Source organism: Melitaea cinxia, chromosome 27 (assembly GCF_905220565.1).
Source record: "Melitaea cinxia chromosome 27, ilMelCinx1.1, whole genome shotgun sequence".
Lineage (NCBI taxonomy): Eukaryota > Metazoa > Arthropoda > Insecta > Lepidoptera > Nymphalidae > Melitaea > Melitaea cinxia.
In genome coordinates this window covers 9030923-9057554 of record NC_059420.1, presented here as the reverse complement: position 1 = coordinate 9057554, position 26632 = coordinate 9030923, and the positions used below count along the sequence as shown (strand labels likewise).

Here is a 26632-nt window from a genome sequence, read left to right as displayed (position 1 = left end):
TGAAGATCTAATTAACTAAATATATAAAATGCCTTTAAATAATATACACTCGCGTGCAACTGAATCGACTCAAGCCATATATTGGTATAAAAGTTCGATTTTTAGAAAAATGGCTTATCCGATTTTCTTGTTCTTTTTTTTGTTTGAAAGCCTAATCTTTTCTCTTAAAAAATGCTATCCTAATGAGAAAAATCGGTTGAGTATTTATTGATAAAATTTAATTTGACAGAAATGCATAAAAAATGAAGAAAAATGAAAACAAGAACATAATGAATAAAAAAATTATTTTTGATAGAAGTAAAGAAAATTAAAATTTTCAATACTTTGTATTGCCTTCCCTAGCTTTTATAACGGCTTGCATGCGATTTTTCATTGATTTTATCACTTTTTTGATAAAATCTTGAGGTATCGTATTCCATTCTTCCTCTAGCGTAGTTTCGAGCTCGACGATGCTTGATGGAGCCGTATCTCTAGCTCGCACCCTCCGTTTGAGCTCATCCCATAAATGCTCAATGCAATTCAGATCAGGACTGAGGGCTGGCCACATCATCGTCTCAATATACACCTCTTAAAGAAACTGGCGAGTAACACTTGCTGTATGACACCGAGCATTATCATGCATCAATAGAAAATCTTCTCATATGTACCCTGCATATGGTACAACATGATCGAGAGGAATGTTTTCCACGTACTTTTGAGCTGTTAGACCACCACTCCGACCACCACCAGGCACGAAAACAAGCTCGGTCTTCCCTTCATATTATATTCCAGCCCACATCGTGACTGAACCACCGCCATATGATACTGTTTCAGCGAAACAGCATTGCGAGAACTGTTCCCCTGGACGCCTGTATACTCGGTCTCTTCTATCATTGCCATGGAGACACATTCTGCTCTCATCAGTGAACAGGATGGAGCTCCATTGCTCAATAGTCCAATTGAGGTGTTCACGAGCAAATTAAAGTCGGGCTTGACGGTGACCTGCGGTCAGTTTCGGGCCTCTGGCTGGCCGTTTAGGAGTTAAATTGGATTTCTTCAGCCGTCTTCTAATTGGCCACTGACTGACAGCCACTCGTCGAACCCTTTTGAGCTCCTGTTGCACATTAACGTCCGTGAGATAACGATTTCTCAACGAAGTTGAGACAATGAAGCGGTCGTACGTCTCAGATGTGCTCCGGTGTCTATTGGTTTGTGGTCTCCGAACGAAGCCACCGGTCTCTTGAAACCTTCTGTATATTCATGAAACAGCTGATTGGCTCATGTTAAGTTTACGAGCGACTTGCCTTTGATTATGGCCCGCTTGCAACAAACCTACAACTTAGACCGCTGCTTCTGAGGTAGTGTCCATTGGATCGCGATTAAAATACTGGGAGCTTAAGGAGATGTGTACCTGTCAACGTCTGACGAGTGATTGATAAGAAATATGGGTCACGTGAGCTCTTATACATGATTTAATCTCGCAACTCATGGGTACCGCAACGGGTAATTTCTGTAACGCTCATGTTTGACCGTATTTATTTAGAAAGTTTTTTCATTGTTTATTTGAAAATGGCTATATTTATGAAAAAAAATATATGTCTTTGGAATAAAAAAAACTTTTACAAAAATCGGATAAGCCATTTTCCGAAAAATCAAACTTATATACCAATATACGGCTTGAGTCGATTCAGTTGCACGCGAGTGTAGTTTGACATTCAAAAGTTATAGCTTTAAAAGCGCGGGAATTTAAGAAAATCAATTTTGATATGGATGATTTGATATTAATACAGTTTTAAACTTGAATAATAATTTGTATATGTAAATAATATTTTGTATATGCAATATGTATTTTAAATACTTTATTAATAATTTAAAATATCTATTTAAAAATGATATTAATGATTTATATTAATTATAAGAACTTGTAAAATTCAAAGTGAATAGTATTGTTCATTAAATATATAAATTTTATTGGTCAAGTATCAAAACTAACGTGCTCACTATATATGGTTGAATAACTTCTGTAATCATTATGGCCATAGCCATTTCAAAATTTTACTTACCAATATTGTTTGTACATGGTATTGTGGAAAATTAAACTTGAAAAGTTTCGAAAATTACCTTCTTGATATGTATAGTAAGAAGTGAAATCCTACATTGATAAAGAGGTTATAAGATGTCCAGCAGTGGGATATTACAGACTGATATATAGTAATCATGTATAATAAAATAAAATAAAAATTCATGCAATTTTTTATTTGGTAACTTCTAGAATTTCATACCATCTTCATAAGAATAATAGAATTTGTGGGTTTTTTTTATTTTTGTGTTTTTCTGACGGTTCTGCAAAAAATGGCGGATTTTTTTATATCGAATATATTTTGGTGTTGTTGGTTTGTGGAAAAGACTCATAGTTTATTTAATTTAGATTTAAGTTGTAAATATATATTTTTAAATAAGACAAAATAAGTTTTATGGCAACAAAAGTAAGATAAAAAGTTTTTTTTGAGACCTGTAAGTTATATACTCGTATAGTTATTGGCTCGGATATTGGACGCTGACCCTCAACTTTACTTTAACATTTTATGGATACAGATATTTAATTAGTGCTAAATACTATTTAAATCGACTTTAAAAGAAGGTCAATTCGGTTGGTAGTTTTTTTATGCATGTACAATGATTACACCAAGAATTCTGATCCGACTTACATGATTTTTATTTTTTATTTTTTTTTTCGATGCGAAATAGTTGCCATTTTGCCCCATAAAAATTTAGTTCAGTTTTGCTCGGTCGTTTTTATACATTTTATTTATTTTTATTTTCGTATTGAACAAAAATATTTTTCTGTTTGCGACCCCAGCACGATGAACGAAACTATCCACATATTGTCACTAAGCACTTAATATACGAGCCGTTACCTACATCTATATATTTTTTTTTTTATTTTTTTTTTTTAGGAACAATTATTACAAATAATTTACGCTTTTGACTATTACGAACAAAATTTAAAAAAAATAATGACACATTTGTGTCAATGGCGCTTAAGTGCCTAAATATTAGAAACTGTTATTGACTAAAAGACATGATATTCCGTTTTACATATAAATAATAGAATTAATAAATAAATTAAACAAAAAAAATTAATGTTTCTAAAATTAACTTGTCTTTTTCTGTTCTATGTAAAATTACTTCTTATATTATTAAAAATAAAAGTTATTTTATGCAGATTATGAATGAAAGCAATTGTATAGACATACTAATTTACTACAGATGTAAATATTACCTTATTTATTTGTAAATATTGACTCAGTTAAGTAATGTCTTTTTGTGATAAATAAATAATTGAAATTGGTACTTTGTTTTATTTATACCAACCCTATCGAAAAAATCTTATAACCCTCACAAAAATATGGATAAATTCAGAACAAATTAGATCTCGTTGCCTCTCATAACTCGGTATGTGAATTTGGTCTGCATTTGTTTATGTTTTTATAATTTTTACGAGATTTCTCCCATAGGATAAAGTGATCATAATACAAATCTTCTCCATACATTTACAGAGGCAGCCTGAGCTATTATAATCTATACGTTTTGTAAAACTGCAACGGATCCAATCCCGTTCATTGAAAATACTTTAACGATTCTCGGAGGACACTCTTATAACTGATAATGAGATTTTATTTTAAAAAATTCGCCTGCCTGTATTTTGGCTTCGCATCACGCCGAATTAGAGGAAATGAAACTGGGCACGATGTCAGTCCATGCTATTAACTATAAGGCACTGTATGTAACTTTTCCTTCCTTTTCTTCGAAAATGTCTGCCCCGAACAACCAAATTGACACTTAAGACTTTTTTTAATATGCCTTTAGATAGTAAGCAATTACCGTAGCATATAGATCTTACCTGCAACACCAGAAGCATTGCAAGCGCATTGCCGACCTCACCCCTGACTCTCCCCAGGAGCTTGGGCTACCTTACCTCACCACAGGAACACAACGCGAATTCAGAGCAGTGTTATTTAGTAGTAATCTTCTGTAAGGCAACTCCTACCTCGATAATAATTTGCTTATTAAAGTGAAATAAATGGTCTGCAACGAATCAAAAAAGAAATGGATTTTTATATTTTAAATGTTTTTTGACACATTTATTTATCTATTATTACGCATTATATATATATACTTTATCGATATATCTTGACCGCGAGAGGAATATAGATAACCCAATAACGAGCATGACGTAAAAAACCTTAGTGGTAAGGGTACGTCGGCTTAATGGTTTACAGCCGCCAGAGGCGTGGCGATCGATGGGTGTGCTGTGCAACGAGGACAGAATAGCATTCTGTCTCTTTTCCTATCACACGTCACGCATGTATGTTTTAAAATATAACTAATTACAATGAAAAGTCAGTCAATATAAAAAATACATGCACCGTCATTTAATATAACCAATTACAATGAAGCGTCATTCAACCGGCGTGCACAGTGCGCACCGCACCACGTGACCGCACACATCGATAGCAGACGCGACTTATAGCTGCGTTGACGCGAAAAGTTGACATTATCGTACTATTCTCTCACCATTGAAATTGGGCTTAGTTTCCTGACCTGAAGGATATCAGACAATGATGTCAGGCGTCAATAACAGCACCGTTTGTGTCAGTCGTTAAAAATAAAAATATAAACAATATTATTTAATTAACATTTATTTTATAAAATATATTTACAAACATTTCTAAATGTAATTCTAGATATTTCTATTATTGTGATGGACACGTATGTGTAGTTTCAGACTAGTAGCTTGAACGAACGCTTTTCCACACAACTTACAAACACATCTTTTATCATTATTATGTATTCTCGTATGGAAATCTAATGTTTTCTTTCTTTGAAACGTCTTTTTACATATCTCACATTGGAATGGTCTAGAATCGTCGTGTTTTACCATATGCCTGTTCAGTAACTCCTTATTAAACACTTTGAAACCACAGACGTCGCAAGTAAACGATTTCTCCTTTAAATGAACCCTTGCATTGTGTTGAACCAATTTATTTTTAAATAAAAACATTTTTTTGCATATATTACAATAGAATTGAGTGCTTTTGACATCGTGAACTAGAGCCAAATGCTGTTTCCTTAAATAATTACTGCCCAGAACTTCCGGACATTTCCAACATTGAAACACCTTGGGTTTGTCCAACTTTGCTTGTTCTTTATCAGTCTTTTTCAATAATTTATCGCCATCGACCTTACTGTTCGAGTGTACAGTTTTGACGTGACTATCCAAATTAGCTTTAGCTATAAAACCCTTGCCACACGCATCGCACAAAAAACCTTTTGATTTCGCGTGAAATTTATAAGCGTGAGTGAGTAGTGTACCAAAAAACCGAAATTCCTCCCCACAATTAAGACAAGACATACCATCGTCCGATAATTTGAAAGCAAATAGACAATCTACTACATTCCTATTGTATTTAACGTCATGTGAACTTGTAACGTGATGTAAAAAATCATCTAATGTAGGTACAGGTTTTGGACATTTCTTGCAAGAAATTTCAGATATGTCTAATTTAAATCTGGTCGTTCCAGAAATATTCATAAGGACATTGGTCAGTTTGACTTCGTGATGTTCATCTTGAGTATGCTGTTTCAGCTGCGAGCTATCTATGAAAGAACAGCAACAATAGAAGCACATAAACTTATTCGCGCTCCATCTGAACGGTATTATTGTTGAATATTCAATTATAATAGTTATGAGTTTCGTGATGTGATGTTTCCGGTCTCTTTCCCTTAGTCGATCGATTACGTTTTGGTCTGAAACCAAACAATTCGTTTATTAGACTTAATAATTACAAGTGTCCATTTTTCAACAAATTAACTTTTTATGGTAATATTTTTTTTTAATAACTTGTGTTGTCTTAGTTACTGTGAAATGAAAATGCTAAAATAATACGATTAAATATAAAATGTTCTAGTTTCACACCAACTATTACAATATTTCTGTGTGAAGCGTTGATTTATTTATTAAAAGAAAAAAAAGAAAAAAGAACTATTACAATTTTTAGTTACATTTTCACATGTATATTTTATATGTACAGTTATTTTACATGACGAACTGCTTTCGCCTTCTTTCATTAAGTTAATCATCCTTTTCTCGTCTTCAACTTTTGTTGTTATCACAGCATGTTAAACTCTTAATAATATAATTACACATGTTATTAGGACACATAGTTTGAATTTTTTATATATACCTATATAATGTGTTATATGCTAAGTTTCTGGAGTTTGTTTTTCTCTATCTACTCATATTACTACTCTGCTTCATATTCTGTTGTAGGTTTAAATTATGGCTTATATTCGATAGTTACGATGTTACCATAAAACAATTTTATTTTTTCTTAGATTAAGGATGATATGCCAGAGATGACTTTCGCATCTGTCATTAAAACAAATAATATCGTATTTATTTTTTTACGTATAACTTAATTTATAGATCTTATTTATTCGTGAGTTTTTATATAATGTTTTTTCATGTATTTGTTAGTTTTAAACGCTTTGTCGCAAGTCGGACATCTTACTCGCTTGACAGTATCGTGTCTGGCCATATGATTAGCTAATTCATGCTTTCCAAACGTCCTCCAACCGCATATTTCACAAACAACATTTTTTTCCTTCAAATGATTTTCCCGAATATGCCTTGTTAGGATACTACGGAAGATGAAACTTCGTGAGCAATGTGCACATTTAATTTTCTTCCTACGATTGTGGATATCAGCCATATGATTCGATCTCTTATAGTGGGAAGGGAAAAACTCATAACAGCTTAAGCATTTGTACTTCATTCCGTGTACCTCTCGCATATGACTCCGTAATACACCATAGTTTAGGTACAAATCACATTGAGAACATTTCAAGTTGTCTTGTAGAAATTGTTTCTGGACGTGACCGCAGAAATCTCTCGCGTTCTTGAAATTTTTACCGCAAACACTGCAGATCGATTTGAAGCAACCCTTGTGGTATCTGTCCATGTGCAAAATTAAATGATTGAAAGTTTTAAATACACTCGAACAGAAAACGCATTTTGCACCGTCGTCCAATTTAATTGGGGCCATATTAATACCGACTTCATTACTAAACTCTATTTCGTGATATGTTACAAGATGGTTTATTAATTGATAAATATCGTCTAACTTCAGAAAGCATATTTTACAGGATATATTTGAAACATCGACAGTGACTAACGATTCGCAGTAATTCTTTATAGTTTCATGCAAATCTTGTACCGTATGCTCAGATTGATGAGATTTTAATGTCTCTGGTTTGTCGAACATTTCATAGCAATAAAAACATCGGAAACAAGTCCTTAACCATCTGAACGGTATTATTGTCGATTTTTCTAATACTTGAATGATGTTTTTCTTTATATCTAACGAGATCGTCTCTGGCTTCTTCGATTTAGCCGTTCTGGTCAATCTTGGTTTTTTCTTGCTTGCTATTTTCACTCGCTCTTTCTTATCAATTCTTCCTGAAATTAAAACGTCTTCTTAGCTTCATTTAACTCTTGTATTATATATAAATATAAACTAAGACAGTTTCATCATCATCTAAATCTAAATATTGATATTGACAACAATAGACTGAATTATTTTCTAAAGAATACGAGATTTATAATTTTCTTTAGTTTTTTAAAGATATTATTTTTTAATATAAGAAAATTTCATAAACTTAACTGTTATTTACATTAAATAAATCTTAACTTGTTTAAAATAAAACAGACAACTTTAAATCGATCTTTATTTAGACAACACAATTTCATTAAGAACTCCGTCTTGTATTCTAGACTTCTGATGTATGTTGTTATAGTGCTGTCGCATCGTCTTCTTTGTTTTAAACGCTTTCTCACATGCTGGACATTTGAAGTTCCTTTCATTGCTATGTTTCATCATGTGCTTCTGAAGGTCATATTGAGCGAAGGATCTCCAACCACATACGGTACAAATCGCTGTTCTTTCTTGCAAGTGCGTTTCTCTTACATGCCTCATCATAGAACTTCGATAAACGAAAGACCGAGGGCAATGTGAACATTTAATGACTTCCCTACTTTTATGAGCGAGCATCATATGCTGGGAACGTTTGTAATGCGTTGGGAATTGATCTGAACACGCGTAACACTTATATCTGTGGTCATGAAAATTCTGCATGTGTGTCCTCAGTTTATTCTTACTGATAACGGTTAAACCACAAAGCGAACAGACTACTGGTTTCTTCATATGCTCGTTCGTGACATGTTGTCTCAAGTACTTGGCGCTACGGAAATGTTGACCGCATATGTCGCAAAGAACCTCAGATAACCCTTTATGATCTTTATTCGTGTGTACCAATAAATGTCCGAATGTACTAAATCTGTGGTCACATATTAAACAATTTACAGAGAACTCGTCAAGCTTGAAAGCGTTCATTCTCATTCCTATATCTTTATTAAATTTTATTTCATGCTTAAGTATTAAATGGTCGACCAATTGATACAATTCTGTGATTGTTTCAGAACAAAGTCTGCAGGATAAATTGGAAATGTCCACATATACTTCTGGCTCCCAATAATTTTCCATGGCTTTGGGTATTTCGTCTACAACGGAGTGTACATTTTGGTGATATTTTAGATCTTTAGGTTCTCTAAAGACATCGTAACAGTAAAAGCACCGGTACGAACTCCTCAGCCATCTAAATGGCATCACCGTTGATTTTACCACAACTTGTATAACATTATTTCTCATTATATCAAGTTTTTCGTCGTAAGATAATTTTGGTTTGAATGAGTTTATCGGCAAATTGTCATCGCTGTCCGAAGCTGAAATAATTTTCTTTGAGTATTTTCCCATTCTCGTTTTTCGGGTCTTGTCTGAAAATAAAACGTCTTCTTAATCGATGGATATATTTTCTTCGTCGTTACTAAAATATTATTTTTTCTTTCATATTCAAACACATTATATTTGTGTAAGCATAGTTTTCAATATAATTATTATTATTTATCTGAAGCTTAGGGTCTAATGATATATATTTCTAGCTTAATATTTATAGGTATATTATAATTTATCAAGACAATCTTTTATGACAAATCATACAAAACGTTAAAAAAAAAATCTGTGCCGTAGTAGATATAAACGCTTTATCAATAGACTTCTATTTTACCTCTTTACTAGTTAAATTCTTTTGAATATCGTATTGTATATTTTAATTAAACTGCATTTGAGACGCTTATATGTGTAGAATATATTTAGGAACTGCACATTTTTTGTAGTTTAGATATTTTAATTCTTTTAATGTTATTTATACACAGATATTATTTTAAATTAACAAATGGATCGATAAAAATAATACAACAAAATTTAAAAAATTATTTTATTTCATGAATCCTGTCCAGTGCACTGTGAGATCATAACAAAATTGCAATTTCAAAAACAAAATAGATTTTTTTTTAAAAAACCTATAAAATTTATTAATATTATTATAAAAGAAATGTCTACCATATTCACATAACATCTATTGATAGCGTCATTTCAAAAGTACCCTCAATTCTTTACTTTAATTAAAGAGAGAAACTAATAATAATTTAAGTTCAGCAAAAGCGTCTATTAAATGGATGTAAATAAAAAAAGGATGTACTCAGTGCCCAACGTACTGATGTTCGTAAGGAATCATTTGAGGTTGTAAAGTTTTATGCATTCTGGCAAAATGCGCTCTCATTATCTTTTTCGTGGTGAACGATTTATCACAAGCTTCACACTTAAAATTCTTTTCCCCGCTATGTTTGTACATGTGATTTTTCAATCGATAGCTATTAAACGCTTTCCATCCACAAACACCGCAAATATGGTTTCTGACTCTTAAATGCGTATCACGCAGATGCGTCATCATCATACTTCGAAACACAAACGTCTTGGGGCAATGTAGGCATTTTATTTCCTGCCTATTCTTGTGTTCGGTGGCCATATGTCTAGAACGCTTGTAGTGGCTTTGAAAAGTTTGAGAACAGACGAGGCACTTGTATTTTTTGTCCAAATCGTGTTGATTCTTCTGGTGAGTCTTCAATTTTGATCGAGTCTCAAATTTCTCGCCACATTCGGGACAAAGTAATCCAGTATTCTCATGAACTGTCTTGACGTGCAAGCGCAGCAAATTACCGTCTTTGAAATGCTGTCCACACACATCACAAAGAATTGCCGACGTCCCTTTATGATCTTTATTAGTATGGTGCAGTAATGGACCGAATGTGTAAAAACTAGCACCACACGCTAAACAATTTACAGCAATGTTATCCAACTTAAACGCAACCATACATATACCTACATCTTTGTTGTAAACCACGCCATGTTTAGCTACCAAGTGATCTATTAGGTCGTATAAATCAGTAACGTTTTCTGGACATAGATTGCATGCCAAATTTGAAATGTCCACGTAAACTACAGACTCCCAATAGTTGTTCATCGCCTGCTCCTTAACTTCGTCTTCGACGTGGACGTGCTGGTGACTCTTCAATTCAGAAGACTCTTGGAATATATCGTAGCAGTAGAAACATCTGTATGAACTCTTCAGCCACCTGAAAGGCATCACTGTTGACTTAAGCAGAACTTGTAGGACATTGTTCCTCATTATTCTTCTCTTGTCCTTAGCGGTTAGGACGGGTTTAGTCGGAACTGGTGTAAGGTCCATGTTAGTGCAGGGCTCTGTGTCAACGTGTTTGACGGCTTTCTGGCCACCCCTAGATTCTCCTGCAAGTAAAACAAGCTTGCATTTTTAATTTTTCCTTAACAACTAGAGGTAGCCAGTAGTACGTCATCATGCATTTTTACAGTCAAAGAATTTTAAACAATAATTACGATAAATTTTATATAAAATCATACATTAAGAAAGTAAAACGAAAATATATTTATATTATATGTAATCAAGTACAGTTTTATGTTATAAATTCTCACTGAAAATAAAATTTATACTCTATTATACGCTGCAATACTTTTAATTCTACAAGAATATTAAATATTCCGCAAATCATTTTAATATTACTTACGACAAATTTGAAACAAAAAAGACATTTTAGACATTTCAAAACAAAATTATTAACCATTAACAAAATATTATAATATTAAATGAGTCAATCACATCGACTAGAATTCGCTAAAATAATGAGATCTTCAATTCCATCACGAATAAATACAAAATTAAAAATAAATTTTTAACAAATATAAGGACATTTTAAAAATAAACAATCTTTGGATTAATTGTACTGATTAAAATAATGCATTTCCTTTTCATGTCTATCCAAAGTCTCAGAATCAACAAAGCCTTGGCGACACCATCGACAAACACGCCCAAAATTGCCAGTATGAACTTTCATATGAGCCCTTACGTTACTGGATCTTCCAAATCGCCTGTCACAAATGCTACACACGTAATTCTTTTCACCAAAATGTTTACGTTTGTGCAACTTTATCATCCATTTGATTCCAGTTTTGTATTCGCAGAGATCGCATTCAAATCGAGCGTCTGAATGTAAGGACTGAACGTGCAATAACATAGCACCTTTTGTGTTACAAATCTTCGGGCAATGTTCACATTTTATTCTATACTTTTCGACGTTATGAACTTTTCCCATATGTACCTTAACTTGGTATTGATTTTCAAAGATCGAACTGCACAAATTACATTCTACTCTCCTTTGGATACCGTGAATTCTCTGCTTATGTTTATTTACTTTGTGCGAAGCGTCAAACATTTTACCGCATATTTTGCACCGATAACCGATGTGACTATTGCTTATGTGTCGTTTTAAACGCATTTGGTCTATAAAACTGAGACCGCATATTTGACAAATGTACGCATGTTCGATGTGTTTTTTGTACATATGTCCGAGCATTGAGGTGAAATTATCATATTTTTCGTTACAAATCATGCATTGGAACAAATCTTTATTTAGAACGAAGGGGAAGACACAAACGCCTGCCGAATAGTCGTAATCTTCACCGTGGAAAGCCACTATATGAGCTACAAGATCATCAACGGTATTTAGAGGTACATTACAGGATTTACAGCACAAATTTGTTATATCTATTTTGACTGGAATGTCCTTGGATATTATCCTTTGTGGTATAAAAGTGCGCAGATCTATCGAGTTGTGGCTAATTACAGTGTGATGTTTAAGTGCTTCACAATCTTTCATATGTCTTCCACAATAAAAGCATCTAAAACCTCGTGTGTTCCAATGGAATGGCACGACATTACCGTAATGCAGAATTAGCTCAATATTCCTCCGCGAAATAGTAAGGCGTTCCGCGTAATTTTCTTGGTATTTTCTCGTGACTCTTATTCCTGGAAAGATATTTGATCGTTCAGCTTTTAAAAACTACTTTTGTTTAAGTAACATTTTGTCTTTATTTGGAATTGTAGTAACCATAAGAAATGAAAGTAGATTCTAAGGAAATGCTTTTTATTTACACAAAAAAAAATTAACCAAACAATTCGTTTTAAATATTTACATAAGGATTTTGGGAGGAAATAAAACAAATAAAGACGAAAATCACAGAGTCTCTTCAACACCGATTTCATTATCGAATTTCATTTGAACCAAATCACTCTCGTCAACTTCATCCGTTACACACAATTCTTCTAGAACGTACTGTGGATGACGCGTTCGGAAATGAATTTTGAGATTAGGACGATGCGCGAACTCCTTATTACATACGCTACAGACAAACTTCTTTTGACCCGTGTGTATCACGTAATGTGAATTTAAATTACTTTTCTTAGAAAACTTTTTCCCGCACACCGAACAAACAAATTTTTTGTCCCCATTATGTTTCAGCATGTGCATCTTAACATCGTATGGACCGAAGAATTTATCTCCACATATCGGACACTCGACGTTCTTCTCTCGGAGATGGACCCTCCTCATGTGCCGCGACATTATACTCTCCTGCGGGTACACCCTTGGACAGTACGGACATTTGATCTTCAACTCCTCAACACCGTGTACATTCGCTAGATGCAATTTCTTGATGTACGGACTTTTGAACGTTTCCGGACAGTGAGGACAAGTCGACAAATTGACCATATGGACGTTCTTTTCGTGCAGAGTTTTCTTAGATAGCGTCGATAGGCTTATTCCACAATGATCACAGGTATACCCTCCAGCTCTGTGGTAATACCTGTTGTGCATTTTCAAATGGATCTCTCCTTGAAAACTGGTTCCGCAAACGTCACAAGTGTAATCGTGAGATAAGTGGTATTTGTTCGCGTGGCGGAGAAGATATTCGAAGAAAACGAACTTCATATCACAAATGGGGCACGTGAGCTGATCTTTATCGAGTTTAAATGGCAGGAGACAGTTGGGAACGCTGACGTCATACTCCGCATCGTGAGCTATAATCAAATGATGGATGAGCTCCTCCAAACTGTTCACAGTCTGCGTGCACAGCTTGCACGATATATCAGTCACGTCAATTTTAACTGCAGCGTCTCGGTTCCTATTATTCTTCGTTCTGTCAAATACAACGAGCTCTAGGTTTGCGAACTGGTGTACCCTCGCGGTATGCTCTCTCAATGTAACGGGATCCTTCATCGGCTCTGCGCAATAGAAGCACCGATACTTTCCTTTGTACCACATGAACGGAGTAACGTTGCTATACTGCAAAACATACTCAACATTACGTCTTTTTAATAAAAGCTTGCGGACCATTTCATTTTTCTTATATCTGTCCTCCACTGTGTACATTTTTGAACCTGTAAATAAATGAGGTTAGTTTTAGGCTGTGCTGTCATAATGTTTTTCTCCTGCATCTTTTGATCCCTTCGGAATCGTGTTAGTTCCACTTTCGTCGAAGTTTATTTTTTATTTTTTTTATTTTAGCACTCAATAACTTCATAGGATCGCGTCTGATATTTTCAAATATTATTTTAATAAAATAAAGATAGTTGGCAGAAGCGATTTAGCTTAGATTCTACAGAACTTGAGCATTAAAATTTTCAGATATTTTACAAGAATTCAGTACATATTTTATACTCTTGAACAACGGTACAATCTTGAAAATCTTTAAAACAAAATTAAACAAAAACAAAAGAAGAAAATTACCAACAAGATTTAAAACTGATTAATGTGTTACTATAAATAAAAAGACATTAAATATTTTAAAAAAGTATATTCGCTGTTTCATTAACGTTAATACAATGAATTACAATTAATGCGAGTAACCTTACTATAACTATACTATTCGTATATAATAACAATTTTCTAAAGAACATGAGGAAGTGGTTTTAAGACATGCAACTATTTTAAATATAATGCAGTAACATAAAAAAAATCACTGATTTATTACAATAAGTAACAAAGTTAATACAATTTTCGGCCTTTCTCAAATTTAGAATCGTTTTAAGTCATTACTTTAGCGACTGATACGTAACAATCACAAGTCAAATTACAACGTTAAAAATCATAGATATTTTATGAAGATATTTCTCAGAACATTGTAACGGACGAAATATTAATTTTAATTTAATATGAAGGGCCTGTTTCACCGAGTTTGGATGACGCTATTTGACGGATGACTGTGTCCGAATTTCCTTTTATATAACTAGACTAATCTCAAATTTGAATCTAAAAGTTGACGTTTATTATTTGTAGAGTTTACTACCTGCTGTCAAGTCTATTCGTAACTTATTTGCATGAATAACTTTACCAAGCACCAGTGAACCACGCCCTTAGAATGCTAATTCTACTAACCAACAGTTGAGGAGCGTCGTGGATGATGGTCAAACAATTTATAGATTTATGTAAATGTACTTATGAACTGTTTACATATTAATTACTTTTAAATCAAGTCTAACATAATGTTAATTCCTTGAACATAGACTCACTTCAATATTTGCATTTCCAATCCCTCTTTCCAAAACGAAAACCAAATATTGTCACTTGAAATATGTCGTAATTGTGAAGAAAATGGACATGATAAGTTTTTAAAATTACCTTTAATATAATTCGGCTTAACAATGCAAAAAAAAATACAACTTGGCTCTGCGCATAGGATTACGAAATACGAAAATAAAAATCACATTAAAATAGTCAGTGTTCGTTGAAAAACATTTAAAAAAATAGTTTTATTTAATATCGAGCAAATTTATATAAATAAAAAATAATTCCTAAATGTTATTGCTCAGAGCGAAACTCGAGAACAGTTATTATATTCTAGCTAAATTTCTTTTTACAGTTTTCTTATATTTTGAAGGTTCTCCTAGAATGAAAATTTAAGAAAATTGCGATGAAACTACGAAAGTTTCAGAAAACGTAAGGATTTTTGACTTCACGTATTTAATACATCTTAAGACAAGATAACTTTTATCGTTAATAACAAACTTATAATTTACGCATGCCCATGCTTCTTGTGCATTTGTTTATGCACTTTCAAATTGCTTCGCCTAAGGAACGCTTTACCGCAAACCTCACAAGTGAAGTTCCTCTCACCCTTATGTTTCACCATATGCAACTTCAAACAGTAATTATCGAAGAATTTCTCACCACACACTGTACACGGCACATCCTTCTCTTTCAAATGGGTCCTACGTATGTGATCCTTCATGAAAGAATTCCTCGTAAACATTTTGCCACAATACGTACACTTATGACCGATATCGTGAACTGTTATTAGATGCTTCTGTTTATGATATTGGGATTGAAAACGTTCGGGACATTTTGTGCACTGGAAATCTTTGACGTTATGCGATTTAGCCATATGTCGACCTAGACACCACTGATTTTTATACTTCGTACCACATATTTCGCACTCACACGACCCAGTATGTGCGTGTGTTACATGAACTTTTAAATTAGCTAGACTCTTAAAACTTCGGCCACAGAAATCACATATAATGTTATTGGTACTATGCTCAGAGTTCATGTGCCGCAAAAGGGTGCCAAAGTATCTGAAAACTTTGGAACACGTTGGACAGGGTATTTTGTCTTTTTTTATCTTAAAGGGTTCGAAACACACAGTCATTGATTTATCGTAATCTGCCTCATGTTTCGATATGAGATGGTCGATAAGGGATTCTACATTTCCCATAGGTTGAAGGCAAAGTTTACAAGCTAACGAAGATACGTCAATTTTCACTGCTATTCTTCCCCCTTTACAATCCCTCATATATTTCTGTTTTATATCACAGAAGGGGTGATTGGCGCTAACGTGCTCTTTGAGTTCGTCAAATTCTACGAAATATTTTGAACAGTAGAAGCATGAGAATTTAACGAAGAACTTAAAAGGTACAGCTGTAGACATGTTTAAAACACATTGGATATTCCTTCTAATTTGATAAACATTTTGCTTCTTATTTGGTTGTAGTATATTATCATCAGGGATGGTAGCCTTTAAAATTTTATTTTGTCGTTTTAGTTTACATTTCCTAATGTGTTCATCTAATTCTGGAGAGGTTAAGCATTTTTCGGAACAAAGCGGGCATTTCGTGTAGCAACCGTCATCAGGATGACCGGACTTGATATGCTTCCTCAGAAGTGCGTACGAAGAGAAATGTAAATCGCACATCTTACATCTTTGGAAATGGAACCTATTTCTATGTTTCCTTAAAAGAATATAAGTTTCAAATACTTCTGCACATTCATCGCAAGGATAACCCCCTTCTCTATGATAATAGCGAATATGCATCTTCAAATCTCTCATCTTATTGAACACTTCACCACAATTGTCACATATAAAACTGTTCTGCGGATGTTCTATATTCATATGACTGATTAGAAAACCAAAATAGGAAAACTCTTGACCGCATAACTGACAACAGCAGTCCGATAATCTATATTCTTCAAATGGTATACAAATACTTTTATCGTACTTCAACTCATGTTCATCTATTAAGTGATCTATGATTTCATTAGAACTACTAAAAGGTTCGTTACATATTTCGCACTGAATTTCAGACACATCTATCTTTATTTCGATGTTATGTCCTCTAATAAATTTCAATGCGTAATCGCTTGTACTACAAGGACCGTGGGACTTTGTATGATTTCTGAGTGTTGGATATTCCTTGAACTTCTGGCCGCAATAGAAACACAGATACCTACTGCTCCATTTGAACGGAATTATTGATGAGTTGTTGAACAGAATTTGCAAGTTTTCCCTCCTCTGCTTATAGATATATTGGTCGTACGGCCTTTCATCTGTAAAGAAATGTTTCTTACTAAAAATCTTCCTTTCAACATTTTAATGATGTTCGGTATAAATTGTTCATTTTAAGATGCATATACCTATAGTTTTTTTTAATCATAAATAACACATAATAATCCATAAATAAATAAAAAATATTCTGTTTCTCAATAAGACGTAACAAATTACATATACCATTTGATGACGTTGTTGTCTCTTGACTCCAAATAATTTCAATGACTAGTTTTTTCCTTATCACAAAAAAGATCCGTACAACTTTAGGAATGAAGATGTGTTCTTAAAAATTTCAAAAACTCCCAGCGTACCGACAAGTCGAAATGATTCTACATATTCCAAAAAGAAAATTTAGATTTCCCGAAATTTTTTGAAATTAGTTTAAGGAATTAGTTCCCGATAGTTTTAGAATTTAGTTAGGTATATTGTAAATCTGGGGTTTCTGTTCGAAAAATTAATGTTAAAAGGTTATGTTTATGTATAACATACCTTTTTTGTTTTTGATTTATTAAAAAGTACATACTAGATATATAACCTCAAAGCAGAATTCCCAATCACGTCGAAAATTGACAAATCGAACTTTTACTGTGCGAAGTCATATGTTCTCTAAGATTTTTCTTCCAGAGAAATTTCTTCCCGCATAAATCACAATGAAAATTTCTTTCTCCATAATGTTTCACCATATGCACCTTCAGACTCTGTCCATCGAAGAATTTCTCATGGCACACCGTGCATACCATGTTTTTCTCCTTTAAATGTGTCCTTCTTATATGGTCAACGACGGAAGACTTTCCAGTAAACAATTTATGGCAATAGGAGCACTCGTGACCAGAACTATGGACGTCTATCTTGTGCCTTTGCATCTCATACGCTGAAGTAAACTTTTCATGACATCCGACGCACTCCACAACTTTGGTTCCGTGTACCCGTCCCAAATGAGTTTGGAGGTAGTAATTCGAAAAGAAACTTAAATCACACATAGCACATTTGAAATTAGCTGCTTTATGATGGCGAGCGATATGAGTTCGCAAATTCGGAGCGTTCCTAAACGCCATTCCGCAGTGCATACATATATTTTTATTATCCGAATGCAATTTGACGACATGGTTCAAGAGAGTTCGGAAATACCTAAAAACTTCCCCACAGAATGGACAAGGAAAATTATCTTTTATTAGTTTATAAGACTGCAAGTTGCCGGATAAAGATTTATCAAAATATATTTTATGTTCGTTGTTTAAGTGGTCTATTAGAGATTCTAAATCTTGTATATTTTCAAAGCATATTTTGCATGATAAGTTCGAAGTGTCTACTTTGATAACGCCGTCATGTCTGTGACGTAGCTTCATAGATTTCAATTTGGTGTCGCATAAGGGATGTTCGATTATCGTATGCTGTTTAAGGTCATCGCACTCATTGAAGTCTTTAGGACAGTAAAAACATCTAAACTTGCTCATGAAATACTTGAAGGGAACAGCAGTGGACATGTTAAAGATAGAAGCTATATTCTCTCTAATTTGTGTTACACACGGCTTTTTCTCTGCAAGCCTTACTGTTTCTATAGATCCCTTGCAATTATCTAAACATTTTAGTGCATGGGCGAGAAAGCTTTGCTTCGAAGTTGACGAATTAAAAATATATCCACATTTTAGAGCAATATTTGAATGCTCATATTTGATATGGTTAAAACATTTGCTGAATGATAAAAATATCTTGAAACAAACACTACATTTGAACGAGTGTGAATATTTCTTATGACTAACAAGTTCAGAACGTTTACGAAAACTTAAAAGACATTTTGTGCATATGTGATTCCTGTGTTTGGTACGAACGTGGGCGTCCAAATCTCGCGTTTTATTGAACTTTTGTTGACATTGATCACAATTTAACGTTTTATTTGGATGATCGGTATTTACATGGACTATCAATTTTCTAAGATAATTAAATTTTTGATCGCATAGAAGGCAGCTCAAATTTGATAATCTGTATGGTGCTAGCGCTAAATCAACATTTCTGTCATAAGGCAGTTTATGTCTATCCACTAAGTGAAAGACAATTTCCTCTAAATTTAGAAATTCTTTATAACATAAATTGCAAGTAATTCTTGACACATCAACTTTTACTTCCACGTCAGCTGATTTAACTAATCTCAACGCTCGATCTTTGTCTGAACACAGACCGTGATTTTTAGTGTGTTCCTTCAAATTTTCATAATCTTTGTAACCCTCACCACAGTAAAAACACAAATATTTTCCGCGCCATTTGAAAGGTATTATCGATGTATTGTGGAATAGTATTTGAAGATTTAATCTCCTTAACTTATTAGCACTATTTCTCTTGGCGGGACTCTTAACATCTGAAAAGAAACGTTTTCTTGTTTCAATTTTTACCAATTATTTTGGCCGAGACAACACACAGCAGTAGTACCATTATGCCTTGCTCAAAATTTCGAAACATTCCGACTGATAAATACTATATCAATATTATAGCAACCACCATTCAATAACACAGCCAAATAATACTGTTCTCGAGAAGTCTTGTGTTCCTTTGGCAAGAGCAGTAGGTCTCGTAGTACCGCTCAGGGTAGGGTCAGGGGTAGGGTCAATAATTGGTTGCAATAATCTTGGTGTTACACAGGCTAGTTACACATCTATAGGCTAAGGTATCCGCTTACTATCAGGCAACCCGTACCCTTGTTTGGTATTCCACTATATCAGATTCTTTGCCGATTAATTCAAACAATTACCGTAAAACCAAACTTTCGCAGTTATACTTAAATATTTACGTGCGATGCTTTCTTATTCAATGTTATATAGTCTATCAAAAATTGTAAATTAGGAAGAAATTCATAGTGGTTTTTACAAGATAATATTGACTTGTCCACTTTAGCACAACCCTCATTTCTATTACGTAGCATCATTCATTTGTAATTAACATTACACCAATGTGTCATAGGATGCCTTATAACGTAGTGAGCACGCAACTCTTAATAGTCCTTAAAATCTTATAGACAGTAGAAACATCAAAACCTACTCAATATATAAACGGTATAGCAGTAGACACGTATAATATGCTATTTAGAAGCTATGTTAGTTCTAATTTTGATTTTTGCCGATTGGTTTTTGTCTCCATGTTCATCGTTCATTTTATAAGTTCCATATCGGAGAAAGCCAAACTTTGTGTATTTAAAACAAAATCGAGGCTTCAGGGGTTCGTTATCACTGTAAACATAAGTAGCTTAAACCGCCAAGATCTTTCAGATATTTCGTTCATGGGACGTCATGTGTCCGCGAAGATTTTTCTTCCATAGAAATTTCTTTCCGCATACATCACAGTGGTAATTTCTCTCACCCAGATGTTTGACCATATGCACATTCAAAAGTGCCCTATCGAAAAACTTCTCCTTGCAAACTGTACATTCCACATTTTTTTCTTTCAAATGAAGCCGTCTCACGTGGTTCTTCATATGAGAATTGCGTGTAAACATTTTACTACAGTATGGGCACTTGTGACCAAAACCGTGAACAATTATTTGATGTTTACGCATCAAATGCTGTGTTATAAATTTTTCAACACATTGAGGACATTTGTACTTTTTCGTACCGTGGATATTAGCTCTGTGGCGAGCCAATTTTTCTAAATTCCAAAATTCCATATTACAATCGGGACATTGACACGCCTTACTTCTGTGATATCGAGACATATGAGCACGATAGTTCGGATGTCCTCTAAAAGTTAGACCACAATGCGCGCAGACGATATTATTATCGGAATGGAATTCGTTCATGTGTTCGAGAAGTTTCTTAAAATATCTAAAGACAGTATCCGGACAAATTGGACAGGGCATGTTATCTTTGACTACTCTAAAAGGTTGCAGGCAATCGATCGATTTATCATAGTTTACATGGTGTTTAGAAATTAAATGATTGATTAAGTCATTAAGAGCTATGGGGTTTTCAAAGCAAAGTTTACAGGTAAGATTTGAAATATCTATTTTGACATTGATATCTCTACCTTTAATCATTTTCATTGCTTTACATTCTTGGTTGAAGTGAGGATGATCCGTTACCGCATGATCGCGCAATTGATCGAAATCGGTAAAATCTTTAGAACAGTAAAAACAACGAAATTTATTTTTAAAGAATTTAAAAGGTAAAGCATTAGACATATTTATGATATTGGCAATGTTTTGCCTTATTCTAAGAGTGTTAGAAGTTTTAATTTTTATCGTCGACTCTTTCTTCAAACCACATTTCGTTAAATGAATCTTAAAACCTAATTTCGACGTTAATATCTTAAGACATTTTGGACAAGTTTGATGATTTTTTGCAACTATTTTCGCTTTAGTTTTAGGGCTTATATTTTCGACTCTATTGCCATAATCTTTAAGTAAAGAATCATTTGAATTATGTTTTTTTCGTACATGACGTTCAAAATGAGAAAAAACTGAAAAATTCCTATCACAATCATAACATTTTAAATCTAGTATGTTAAATGTTTTAATATAAAACGTGTCTGTGTCTTGAAAATCGTGAAAAGCTATCAAATGGTGTAGTAGATCGTGGTAATTAAAAGACAAATCGCATATTTCGCAAACTGTCTCGGAAACATCAATTTTAATAACATTACTTTCACAATTTTTTAAAAATATCTTAATAACATTCGTGTCATGAGATTTAGTGTGTTTTTTAAAATCAGCGTAATTAGAAATTTGTTTGTTACAAAATAAACAAGCAAGACCGTCTCTACATTCAAACGGTATAACACTTGTGTTTGATAATAGTATTTGAAGATTTTGTAGCTGCGTCGCCGTTAGTCGAGTTGAGGTAACATCTGATTGCATTTTACAATCTGAAAACAAATCACTATACTGTATGTTCTGATTGCTTTTACTTAACAATATTAAGGATATTTATATTATTTTTAAGTATTTAAAGTATCAATGTAAAAGCTTCCAATATCTAACTACAGTTAAAAAATTAAAAAAGAGTAACATTTTCTAATTAATAAATTTAAAGTATGAAATCCAACAGCGTCTATATTGGGAGTAAATTAGTTAAAAGTTAAATTAGTACATGTGTTGTAAATAATTCAATCAGAACTTGTGTGGACAAACTTCAAACATTTCACAAAATATTTAAGGGTTTTAGGACACGTCACTTGTAGTATATAATATTAGATACTATCATACGAAATCACTGAGTCTAAAATATTATAGAAATCATTGCCTCATGGTAAGCTAATGTGGCGACATCTATCGCGCGAAATACGAACGACTACAAACTACGTAATTAGAGAAAACTGACGTATGCTACATCGCGCTATCAGTTTTCAAAGTGATTTGGCCCTAGATGACAGTAAGTTATGGTGGGTCTTCTATTGGGGACATGTCTGGGCGTAGAAACCTAAAGATACGCTCTGGACAAGAGCTGTCTCACAAGAAAATTCTAGGATACAAAACTGGGTAAAGATTAATTTTATACTAAAGCAAGTCAGTAGTAGTTTAGTAGAGGATAAAAAAAAATATAATCAAATTGGTGGTCAATTAAACATTCATGTAAAAGTTGGACACGTATATTAAATAATACAAAATAGTTTTAATGTTAAAATTAGTATATTTAAATAGTATTACGTATTAAAATATATAATATAAATAATATTGGGTAATAATGACACTAGCTTAGAACTAATCTTTGGTAAGAATAATTTGAGAGCAAGCGAAATAAACATAGCTGATAAATATTTTTTTTTTATGGAGGTACACTTGCAAAATGTGTCAATTCTGGTGTAAAATATTCTATGCTAATGTTAAAATCGTAGTGTAGTTATTTCTAAAATTCATAACATTTTCTATACATTTTTAGTTAATACAAGATTTCATAAGGATTTATTTGTAAGAAAAAATTATTTTAATAATTTAATTTGACGTAAGGTTTTAGAATATTTGATCACTAAAACTATGATTGAAACGTAAAACGAGATATTTATGATGACTGGTTGGTGATTTTCAGCACATTTTTGCACAATCTCAATCACCATCTCCGTATTAAACTTACAGTGTACTTAGAACCATGGCGCTTGCTATGACAAAACATAGAAATTTTTATGTTCTAATGTTTACGCGAATTTCACTTATTATAATCTTAGCTCACTTACGCAAAAAAAAAACTCATCTTGTGCCTAAAACTACAGCTTCTATTTAACTAATTATTTTGTAAATATCCTACAAATGGTAATTAACAGTACACGTGTTTTAATTGAATGCACTCACTTGTAAAAACAAAAAAAAACAAAACCATAGTTTTGTTCATTTTTTTTGTGACATCAGATGAGTCACGAATACACGAAACTTTATTTATATTGGATTAACGTGTTTATTGTGCCTGGTCATATGTGTACGTAAACTTTTCCTCCAATAAAACCTTTCCCCGCAGATATCACAATGAAAATTTTTCTCCCCGCTATGTTTGACCATGTGGCGACGCAAGAGTATATTATTGAAGAACTTCATACTGCATATCGAACATTCAACGTTTTTCTCCTTCAAATGCGTTCGCCTTATGTGATCACGCATAAACGAATTCCTGGTAAAGAGTTTCCCACAATAGGAACACTTGTGACCTGAATCGTGAGCCTCTATCAAATGTTTCTGTCTCAAATACTGTGTGGCAAAAGTTTCTGAACATTTTGGACATTTTGCCGCTTTGACCCCATGAACTTTTGCCATGTGCATGTATAACCTTGAAGGTATGTTACAATCTGCTCCACATATGTTACACTTGAACCTACCGTCTCTGTGGTGTCTCCATATATGGACTCTTAAATTTTGGTCGCGTCGGAAAGTCTGACCACAGTATACGCATATTATGTTATTATTGGTATGTTTAACGTTCATATGTTTCAATAACGTTCCGAAAAACCTGAACACTTCGCTTGGACAATTCGGACAAGCCATATGATCTTTTATCAACTTGTAAGGCTGCAGACATGTGGTTATAGATTTATCGTAATTGACCTCATGTTTTATTATAAGATGGTCTAAGAGAGTATCTAAATCTGGCATAGATTCGAAACAAACCTTACAGGCGAGGGAAGAAATATCTATTTTAACGCACGCAACTGACTCTCTACACTTTCTGATACACTTTTCCTTAACATCACACACTGGATGCTCTACAACTGTGTGTTCTCTCATCGTATCAGAATCGGGGAAATCTTTGGAGCAATAGAAACAGTTAAATTTATTTTTATAGAAATTAAACGGTATCGCAGTGGACATATTGATGACTATTACAATATTCTCTCTAATCTGTTTGACACTCGGTCGTTTTATACTATCGTCACCATTGTCGAAATCCATTACATCTAATTCTTCTTTCTTGATCGCTATATCGAAGGTATCACCTTTGCATTTGCGTAAGTGCATTTTAAGACCTTGTTTTGTATGAAAATCTTTGTAACATATATCGCACTGTAAGGATCCATTATCTGGATGTTCTAATTCTATATGTTTTTGTTTCAAAACAGCTGAAGGCAGCCTCAAATGGCATATATTACATCTGGTCAAATGTCGATTATTTCTGTGTTTTCTTAAAATATTTAGCGAGTTGAAACTTTGAGGGCAAATATCGCATGGGTAACCACCTTCCCTGTGATAATTCTTCATATGCGAGAACAAGTCTCTTTTTTTATTAAATTTCTGATTACATTTATCACATATCAAGCAATTCTTTGGGTGATTGGTATTTATGTGGGACACGAGATAGCCGAAGTACGTAAACTTGTCTTCACATTGTGTACAGCTTAAATCAACTAATCTGTACTCTTCTATAGCCATATCGACATTCTTATCGTACTCAAATTTATGTTTAAGGAAAAGATGGGTGAGCAAATCGCCAAGAACAGGAAATTCTTCATTGCAAATCTCACACCCAATTTCGGATATATCAATCTTTATTTCCATATTCTGTCCGCCTTTTAGGACTTTTAAGGAATGATCTTTTATAGAACAATCGCCGTGTGACTTCGTATGTTTACGTAATTCGGAATACTGGGCAATATCTTTACTGCAATAAAAGCACAGGTACTTTCCCCTCCACTTAAATGGTATAATAGTAGTGTTGTTGAATAACAATTGAAGATTTTTCCGTCTACGCATTGATGATGATTCGCCGTTGATTTTCCGTGGTTTTATATCTGTAAAGAAAATTTTTCAACTGTAAATGTACCCTCTGAAATGTAAAACACAATTTTGTGTAAAAAAAAATGATAGTTACAAATCAAATGATGGTTTAATAATTCGAAACATATAATAAGGGTACATTTAAAGTCAACGCCTTAAACTACATATTTTATTTTCTAGAAAGTATGACCCATAACATTTCATGGTTAAACTTTTTTATTTAAAAAATTGTTTATACTTATTCTTCTTAATCCAATTAAGGCTAAGAAATAGAAAATTTAGGTAACATTTTTTTCACTGTTCATATTTTTTTAATACCTTAAATATCTCTGCTCAAATAATATTCATTGCACGAGCTCTATTGTGGCTTTAAATCTTAACCATTAGTTAAATAGTATGTAATAATATGCTTTTTTAAATAATATTACGAACTAAGAAACATATTTTCAAGTACTTGTGTTTCAATTGGATTTTTTACATGGTACAGTCAAGATTAATTAAAACAAGCTCTATGAAAAAATATCACCAAAGGCGATTTATATTGACATTAAAAAAAATGTGTACAGCTCAGAACACGCTTCTCTTAGATGTCGACTAAATATTACCCAACTCACAACGTTTAAAATTGTACAAACGAACTGCCTATTATGTATACGTATAGATCACATAGATTTTGCTTTCAATCAAATCATTGATATTTTACATTACTAATAAATTTGGTAATGCTGTAAATTTCAATACTAAGGTTCATTGTATTTTTAGTATGCATATAATATGCAGCATCCTAATAATACTTTATAGGAAATATTTTAAAATAAAGTAGTAACTATTAATTTAATATGTCCATATTTTTATCAAAGGCATAAAAATTACGAATTCAAAATATGATCATCAAGTGTTTGGCCAAGCGTGTGGCTATATTTCTAAACCATATTAAGGATTTGATTCCCGCTGACTTACTTCCGGATTTGACGTATTTAGCCATTCGCTGTTTGGAATTTTATGGTAATTTGTCGGCGGTTTCTTTTAACTGGGTTGTCAAAACTTAGCCAAACTGATCTCTGGACTAACAGATCATTAACTTTGCGATTTGGCATATCAGCACTTTTTTTTTATTCTCTTTCTGCACGCCTTTTAATTCTCTCTATTTTTTCACGAACTTCAACTTTCTGCATTATCTATTTTAATTTCCTTTTTTGTGTCAATTAAGTCCGAGCTCAATCTTCTTTAATAATTATGGTGTCTTCCCGATTTTTTCCGC

At 33.2% G+C, this 26632-nt stretch overlaps 5 protein-coding genes across 5 annotated transcripts; all 5 read right to left on the bottom strand.

Moving 5' to 3' along the window:
- Nucleotides 1-4664: 4664 nt before the first annotated feature.
- Nucleotides 4665-5839, bottom strand: LOC123666983 (gastrula zinc finger protein XlCGF8.2DB-like). Its single transcript, XM_045600995.1, has 2 exons — nt 5830-5839; nt 4665-5640 (listed from the first exon to the last, which is right to left on the bottom strand). Exons 1-2 carry the CDS (start codon nt 5837-5839, stop codon nt 4724-4726), a joined length of 927 nt encoding a protein of 308 aa, XP_045456951.1. The 3' UTR covers nt 4665-4723.
- A 1917-nt stretch (nt 5840-7756) lies between these two features.
- LOC123666982 (zinc finger protein 208-like) lies at nt 7757-17237 on the bottom strand (the record flags this gene model as incomplete). The annotated part of the gene is given in 5 exon segments (XM_045600994.1): nt 7757-8824; nt 9897-10745; nt 11554-11663; nt 12552-13749; nt 15434-17237. Coding segments are annotated over 5 exon segments (5016 nt in total), but the record flags the coding sequence as incomplete, so codon positions are not given.
- Nucleotides 17238-17746: 509 nt separating this feature from the next.
- Nucleotides 17747-18676, bottom strand: LOC123666981 (gastrula zinc finger protein XlCGF7.1-like). The gene has a single exon (XM_045600993.1). The coding sequence runs from the start codon at nt 18674-18676 to the stop codon at nt 17747-17749; it is 930 nt and encodes a 309-aa protein (XP_045456949.1).
- A 1769-nt stretch (nt 18677-20445) lies between these two features.
- LOC123666980 (zinc finger protein 665-like) lies at nt 20446-21213 on the bottom strand. The gene has a single exon (XM_045600992.1). It carries the CDS (start codon nt 21211-21213, stop codon nt 20446-20448), a length of 768 nt encoding a protein of 255 aa, XP_045456948.1.
- A 2329-nt stretch (nt 21214-23542) lies between these two features.
- LOC123666978 (zinc finger protein 26-like) lies at nt 23543-26356 on the bottom strand. The gene is made up of 2 exons (XM_045600991.1): nt 26332-26356; nt 23543-25385 (listed from the first exon to the last, which is right to left on the bottom strand). The coding sequence occupies exons 1-2, from the start codon at nt 26354-26356 to the stop codon at nt 23545-23547; spliced, it is 1866 nt and encodes a 621-aa protein (XP_045456947.1). The 3' UTR covers nt 23543-23544.
- Between the last annotated feature and the right edge of the window lie 276 nt (nt 26357-26632).